Source organism: Harpia harpyja, chromosome W (assembly GCF_026419915.1).
Source record: "Harpia harpyja isolate bHarHar1 chromosome W, bHarHar1 primary haplotype, whole genome shotgun sequence".
NCBI classification, from domain to species: Eukaryota; Metazoa; Chordata; class Aves; order Accipitriformes; family Accipitridae; genus Harpia; species Harpia harpyja.
The window spans coordinates 35,737,216-35,745,653 of record NC_068968.1 but is presented as its reverse complement, the minus strand read 5'-3'; the positions used below and the strand labels follow the sequence as shown (position 1 = coordinate 35,745,653).

Below are 8,438 nucleotides of genomic sequence, written 5' to 3'. Positions count from 1 at the left end.
TATGGTGGTCGCTCAGGACAGGAGAGACAGTGTGCTGTGTTGAGTTATTGGGTGCCAAAGCCAACTCAGGTTGGGTCACTGCTGCACTTGCACAGCTTCTTGCGAGGCTCAGGTTGGTTCGGGTGATTCCTGCTGTAGTACTTCCTATAATCAACTCAAACCATGGGTTATTTTCCCCCAAGGTCAAATCTCCTTGAGGTACACACCAGATTTCCCCATCCTCCCGCATTATCCAAGTACACCCGGGTCCTTGAACAAAAGCAATCCCACGAACAGGTTTGCCTTTTCCTGATAGAGGAGCAACCCATGCTGTCTTTCCCAGCCAGTTCCCTACACACACTACAGGGACCTTATCTCCTTCTACAGCGCATAGGGGTTTTGTTTGGGCAGGGCCGGGTCAGTCATCTGATCCTCTGGTGTTAACCAGCCAAGTGACTTCTGCTAAATTTGCATCCCCAGTGCTTGTATGTCCCAGTGCCCATTGCTATCAGTATAAACAGTCCAATGTATCGTTCAATCTTTCTGCAGGCTGGTGCTTGATAGGAAATGTGGTACGCCCAACTAGTGCCGTGTTTCTTGGCCCAGGTGCTTATGTAGTTATTTTGGAAATGAGTCCTGTTGTCTGAGGTGGTTCTTTCTGGGGTGCCATGCCACAACAGAACTTGCTTTTCAAGGCCCAGGATGGTGTTTCGGGTGGTGGTATGCGTTACAGGGTAAGTTTCCAACCATCCGGTGGTCATCTCCACCATTGTCTCTGCCAGCTGTCCCAGTTGTGTCTCAAGATATTCTATGAATCTTTGATTCTGTCTATTATACTCTGTGTGGCCACCTGTGTTAGTATCCCATCTATGTGTATGTGTCTCTCTGGAATACATGCTCAGCCTCACTACTGGCTGTCATGGTTTAAGCCCAGCCAGTAACAAAGCACCGCGAAGCCACTCACTCACTCCCCTCATAAAAGGACAGTCACAGACTGCTCCAGTGTGGGCTTTCCCATGGAGTCATGGCCATCTTCGGGGGCATCCAACTGCTCTGGCGTGGGGTCTTCCACAGGCTGCAGGTGTGCATCTGCTCCACCATTTACCTCCATGGGCTGCAGGGGGACAGCCTACCGTCTCACCACAGGCTGCAGGGGCATCACCTCCTCTGGCGCACCTCCTCCCCCTTCTTCTTCACTGACCTTGGTATCTGCATAGGTGTTTCTCTCACATTCCAATCTCCCTCCCCTGCTGCAGGTTCCCCTTCTTAAATATGTTATCCCAGATGTGCTACCACCATTGCTGATTGGGTTGGCCTTGGCCAGGAGCTGGGGAAGCTTCTAGCAGTTTCTCATAGGAGCCACCCCCGCAGCCCTCTCCCCCGCTACCAAAATCCCGCCACACAAAACCAAAATACTGGCCAAACCTGCAAATGTGGATAGCAGCAGCTGCATCTTAGAGTGGGTCTTAGAGTGCACCCAGCTGGACTTCAGTGGCCCGGAAGGAGGAATTCACAAGTCCCCAAGTCCTCTAGGTTTGACAGCTCCCATAACATCCTTAACAGTGAGGATACATACTGAGAAACAAATGGTTCATGTAACATAGAAATCTTCAGTTTAAGAAATGTTCTAGGTGTAAAAATTTTATATTGATTGTATATTTAGAATCTGTGGTGGGTTGACTCTGGCTGGATGCCAGGTGCCCACCAAAGCCATTCTATCACTCCCCCCCTCAGCTGGACGGGGGAGAGAAAATTGTATTGGGTCTGGCTGAGATGGAGTTAATACTCCCCATAGCAGCCCTCATAGTGCTGTGCTCTGCATTGGTAGCTAGAAAGGTGTTGATAACACACCAGTGTTTTGGCTACTGCTGAGCAGTGCTCGCACAGCATCAAGGCTGTCTCTCCAATGTTTTTGCCCCCCCTCAACGGCAGACTGGGGCTGGGCAAGATCTTGGGAGGGGACATAGGCAGGACAGCTGACCCAAAGGATATTCCATACCATATGATGGCAGCTCAGCTATAAAAGCTAAGTAAAGGGAGATGGAAGGGGGGGGGGCATTTTCATCTTCCGGAGCAACCACTACGCATACTGAAGCCCTGCTTCCCAGGAAGTGGCCAGACATCGCCTGCTCATGGGAAGCAGAGAATAACATAATTTGTTTTCCTTTGCTTTCACATGTGCGACCTTTGCTTTCACTTTATTAAACTGTCCTTATCTTGACCCACGAGCCTTTTGTTATATTTTCTCTCCCCTGTCCAGCTGAGGAGGGGGAGCGATAGAGTGGTGTTGGTGGGCACCTGGTGCCCAGCCAGGGTCAACCCACCACAGAATGTGAGAAGTTTGGGTTTCTACAGGAAGTAACATCAATATTAAGTGTAGATATTACATACTTGTAGTCTCTTTATATTACCACATCTTATTGTATCTCAGTCCTGGAAAGCATGATCTGATTCTTCGTAATGAAGAAAATAAACTAATATATAGATGGGGTGACTGCCTACATAACTAACTGTATTCACTCCCACGAAAACATATGGACAGAAACATTTCCTAAAAAAAAAATAAAAAGGAACAAAGATGTTTGTTTTATTGATTAATCACTTGAATTCTAATTAGGGACTGGAATTATGCTTCCATTTCAAGGTATCTTTTAATAGCTGTCACTTGTATCTCTCTGAGGATGTTCCTATGGAATTCAGACAAGCTCTTATGTTACCTGTTTAAAGCAAAGAACCTTGGGTCTCTCTACAAGAGGCACTCTTGTCACTATAGTAAAAAGGATTTTTGTGGAATTCATAACACAAGGCTGTGTTTATTGAGATAAATTATCCCTTTATTAGGAAAGCACCAATACAACATTCCTCAATATTACTGGAATTTTATTTGCCTCAGGCTTATGACTTGCAACCAAAGACATTGTGCAAAGAAAGCAAAGATTAAGTACACTTTAGGGAAAAGGTGAGAATTCACACTGGTAACATAGAAGATCAGTTTGATGAAAGAAGCCATTCTTTACACTATATAGATTGCAATATTCTAAAACATTTTTCAACCCATTGTTTTTAATCAAGAAGAGAAAAGTTTAGCAGAGTTTACAGTACACATACATTTGCTACAATTCAAAAAAGCATTTTTCTGAAGATCATCAAGCATGAAGTGAAAAAATGTACGCAGGACAAGGTGAGGTAAAGGCCAACTACCGTACATTTATAAGCTATTAAACAAAGTTGCATATATGCACCACAGTGTAAAAAAACAATAGAGCAGAAAACTGCCTGATGAAAAATAAAATAACCAGTGGCTTTTTATGGCTTCTCCTGGTTATCAATGCTACAAAAGACATTTTTTTGTCTTTCTGATGACACTGAAAAATATCGAATGATAAAACCAAGCACGATGAAACCATTACCAAGGAAACCCAACCCAGAGAAATATACTATTAATGCACATTTTTTCATCAAAAGCTTTTCTGTTGTTTTGGAGATTTTTAAAAAAATCTTTGAGGCCCATTTGATTGCAGTATGTTACTTTTTTCCTTTTTTACACTATGATATCATATGTTTGTCAGGCACTATCCTAGAGCTAGTTTATAGAGGATGAGAATACAACCCAATGTCTGTTTGACAAAATGAATTCAGTGGTGCAAAATGAGAAAAGGGAAGGGGATGGGGTCAGTTCTGCCAAGGAAATAAACTCTGTGAATTACTCATCATTACTTCTGCTTGCTTCTGACTGGTCCTAGAGGTAAGAAACACAAGAAAAGTCAGAAATTCTTTGCCAAGTATTCCATGGATTTTGTTAAAGAAAAAAAGAAAAATTACAATTAAATTGACAAATCAAGATAGGCATAAGAAAAGTAATGTTATTTACTATTTTCCTTTCATGACATTTCATTCCAATTAAATTGCTGTGGGCCTCTTTAGAGAAGAGGCACAGAGTCAGGAAACACTAGCTCCTTTCTGTCTACCCAGGTATTTTAAAAATGTCTGGAAAGATCTGTCTTCATTTGTTGCATTAATAGAAACACCTACAAGAAATTAAACCCAAGTGTTTCTAGGGTGGGAATGAAAGCAAACAACCCATGAGTTTTAAAGTTTCAAAGAAAGAAAGAACATCTTCAAAAAATAAGTGCCAAAAGTGTCAGACTTTTTGTCTTCCAGCACCAAGACCAGATCCCACAAGCAAACCTTAACACAGTTTGAACCTGCTCCCCCATCCTCCCAAGATGATGACACAGATCAAAAACAATGCTTAATGTTTCTAAGCATGAAGAGGTGAAAATTCTGAGTGCAAACAGGACAGGGTATAGATGAAATCACTACAACCATTTCCAAAATTTCAGTGAACAAAACTTACATTTTCATCTTCATCCTCATCACTGTCATTGTCACTCACAACAGGCTTGGCTTTTACTCGGCTTTGCCTCTTCTTGCCTTTGCCTTTGTCCTGGCTTTTTTCATCCTTCTTGTTCAGCTTGATTTTGACTTTCATTGATTTTGCTGTAAAAAGTGGAATGTGAATGTAACATCTGCCTTTATTTATTGTATACCCTTTTCGTACTAAATAACTTTTAAACAACTTCTAAACAGTCTGTCTTCATGTAAATTCTCCCCTTGTAGCATGAAAATATCCTCTTTCTGTTCTTTGTCTGGATTGTGGAATTAGAGATATTTGCTCTTACTTGTGTTCTTGATAGTTGCAGCGCTAATTTGCATTAAACTATCAAGAAAATCTGAGAGTTGATCAGGTGCATCCTTCTTTCACTTTTAGAATGCATCGCACTTACTTACAGATAGCATTTAGTGTTGCAACTACACTCAGGGAACCTTGTACAAGAAGATACACGTTAAGAAATAAAGTAGGTTTTGTTGCCTGCACATAGAAAAATGTCTATCTTCAGTAGGAACAGACAATTTTGGGGTTTTTTTAACTACACAAACTCCATGTGGAGGTGACTGGCAATTTTTGAGTTGACAGCTTACTGAAGAGAACACAAGTGCCTAGTTCCAGGGTATCTGCTCATTTCCAGATGAACTGCTGAAGTTGCATGCTCTGCACAGCTTCTTGTAATACTTGCAGAGTAGCTTAAGGCAAAAGTACTCTAGTTTCTCTATCCAGACACACTTTCAAAGTGCAGTTCTAGGTAGTTAGAAAGTATGGGGTAGAAGCACTTGGGTGGCAGAAAGCAGAATGAAGGGATCCCTCCTTTTCCACAATATCACGTTTCCAAATTTGCAAGGACTTCAAGTTCAGAGGTTATGTGAGAAGGTACTTGTTGAGGAAACTTTAATTGGTCAGGGGATCTGAAAGGTAATATGTAGATCTAGCTCTTTCTATAGTAATTTTTTTGACATCAGTATATTGTGAACCTACTGGCAATTCTGTGGAATAGCAGAGATGCAGCAAATTAAAATTCAAATTGGAAATAAAAGACATACATTTTTACCAATGGAGATAATAAATTATATCAGAATAATTTAATAGGAGATGAGAGTATCACTTAAGAGATGCTCCAACTTAACCTTTAGCATGCTCTAGATCCCAGATGAATTTTTGGCCCAGCCTGGGCCCATCTCACAACAGATTAGCTGGGCCTTTTAAATTATGAATGTCATCTCCTACTTGCCAAACAATCTGAGTTCCATTTTCCTTTTGTCTCACTGAAGTAACATTTTCTGGTTCTTAATCATATATGTTGCATAATATCAGAAAGGTTGCTCACCTATGGATTAAGGAAGTCACTAGTTCTAAACACTTATATTTACAAGCGACATGATCAGGAAAAGAAGGGTCCATATATATTCATGGTCAGTTAGATAAGGATAAGTCAGATCTGTTTCCATCTGAGCAGTGCTTAAAAGCACCTACTGTGTTTTGTTTCCAGCTTATGAATACTTGAAGTCTTCAGCACAATTCTAAGAAATATAGCCAGAATAGAGTAGCCAAGAGATTTAAGCTGAATGGAAGCAGCCAAAACAGCAGACTTTATAAGAAACTACTTCCACCAGTGGAAAATGAAAGTCTATAACCAGTCTCAGTACTCAAATGGAAAAATCAATTCCCCCCTCTTCCCTAAATGTATTTCCTTCTCAGCATTCAGCAGGGAACTTACATTCTGACTCTGACTCCTCTTCATCATCATCATCATCATCATCATCATCATCATCATTGCTTTCATCCTCACTCTCTTCTTTGGCAATCTTCTGTCGTGCACTTTTGAATACAGACTGAAGAACAATGGAATCCTCATAGATCTACAGTATGAAAGCAAACCTATGTCAGAACTGCAAGCCAAGCATCATAAAAAATTCACTTTTTTTCCTATACAAACTCACAGAATGTAGCCTTTTTATTGCAAGTAACAATGCTTGTTTCATGAATTTTACAAAAAAATGCCAATATTGAATTTTCATGCTCTAAATGAAGAATCCAGCAAACAGTGAGCCACAAAAATATGACTCTCAAAATGTATCACATTTAAAACATCCAATTAGAGAAAGAGTCCATCCTGGAATGCAATTGTTGTTCTTTCATTATTATTTTATTACCACTAGAATTATGATATATTTTAATTAGATCATAACAGCCTTGAAAAATTGTTGTTCCAAAGTGGGTAAAAAAGAAAATAATTTATCCCAAGCAGCTTTGGGATTCCTTTAAGACTCCTTCCTTTAAGATCTAAAAAGACTGAAAATCAATGCTTATCCAAAACTCTATTAATATTCTGAAGCCTGCTAAGTATTTTTGGTACTATCAGCTTTTATATTAACCTCACTGGAAGAACATCTATGAATAAGAGGACTACATCTGGCTTGTAATGTATTTGCCAGATTAATTTAACAGAAATAAAAATAAAAAATAATAATGAGACACTATAATCATCTTAACAAAATGAGCTTGCACATACTGCTCTGTAAAACTTTGGAAGCAATGCATTGGTTAAATTGAACACACCATATAAGATCTGTCTCTCCCTGAAAGCACCTTTTAAGCCTCCAGCCCAGATGGAAATGCTTTGCTCAAAAAAAAACCAACAGAGGAGCATGCATCGTACTAATAAAACAAATATGAAGTATCTCACTTAAATTTTACTTTATTGTGTACTTAAATATCTCTGCCTGAATTAAACTTATGGGTTTGTACCTTTTAATGTAAGTAAGTAGTGCACACATAAATATTATATTTTAATAAGTATGTGTGTCAGAGCAAAAGTGGATCCAAACTATTACACAGAATAAAAGAAAACCTAAAAAAATTTGAGAACTACTGCAGGAATGTCCCAAGGTTTAATGAAAATGAAAATTAATGGTACAGAGAGTGTCTCATGCAGAAATTAAAAAAATCGTAGGTACAAGTTATTTGGACTTCATGCTTTAAAAAGTAATACTAAATTTGGTAGATAACATTATTATGTTGGAATGGAAAATATTTCTGCATCATTCTGTGATATGAATCTGATTATTTGCAAAGAACAGAAATATCTACTGAACATTTCTACCATCTCAGTATCATTATTGATAATCCTACCAAGAGAATAGCAACCAAAGTTTTCTGACAAGAATAATTATCTGTATTGATTTCTCATGTGACCATTGATTTTTCCTTGCATATTTTTACCTCCCTGATCAACTTCCAATTTCAAACTTCTCAGTCATGTTTTTTGATATCAGCTTCCCTTCTTTTTTTCCATTTACTTTCATTAGCAGTAAAATAGCTATAAATATCTATATCACTAAGCAAAATCATAGCTTCTGAAGAATTAGTAAAAATTTCTCCCACACTTCCAATCATTAATATTTTTTGCTTGAATAATTAAGCTGATTTTGGTTTTTTTCATTTAACTGAATGTTGTTAAGATATCAAAAATGTCTGTACAACAGACAACATCTTATTCTGCTTGTACACAACAAAAATAATCAAGTAATGATCATTTGTACTAAATAAATCCTCATTTTTAATTGAATGTTCAATTTCTTTGTTATTTGTCAAGATAACATGATATAAAATTCCTCTGTATAGCAAAGGGTCATCTATAGTGTTTAGACACTTGCAGAATGCACTAATATTGGCAGCATGTGACATCCAGTCTATAACATTTTTACTGAAGTCCCCCATGACATCTTTTTTTTTCCTTGAACATTACGGAAGCAGTCATCATGTTATCTACTGCAGTTTAATAGTGTGTTGCATCATGCTATTTGGGCCTCATCTGCTAGAATGTGTATTTAACATTGTGTCAGAGACTCTGATACAGGTAGTACTTTATTCTACATATGTTGCCATATAAATATAAATTTCCACATATGTTGCCGTTCCCTATCTTCTTTCCTACTGCCAACTCAATCTTTTGATAAAAATTTAAACATTCCAGTCTTCCCACCAGCTTTCAGGACCAAATAGGCTGAATTTGTTTTCATAATGAACAATTCTAATTCTGTTTGTTTGCCCAGGTTCCTAA

The 8,438-nt window shown here is 38.6% G+C and overlaps 1 protein-coding gene across 3 annotated transcripts in view; it reads right to left on the bottom strand.

Moving 5' to 3' along the window:
* Positions 1-2,799: 2,799 nt before the first annotated feature.
* LOC128136234 (probable global transcription activator SNF2L2) overlaps positions 2,800-8,438 on the bottom strand; it is a 249,047-nt gene continuing 243,408 nt past the window's right edge. For 2 of the 3 annotated variants that reach the window (XM_052775473.1, XM_052775474.1), the window contains exons 33-35: positions 6,093-6,234; positions 4,337-4,479; positions 2,800-3,718 (exon numbers count right to left, since the gene is read on the bottom strand). In XM_052775473.1, the coding sequence (XP_052631433.1) occupies positions 3,683-3,718; positions 4,337-4,479; positions 6,093-6,234 (321 nt within the window). In that variant the 3' untranslated portion in view covers positions 2,800-3,682. The other variant, XM_052775476.1, reaches the window with a different exon arrangement.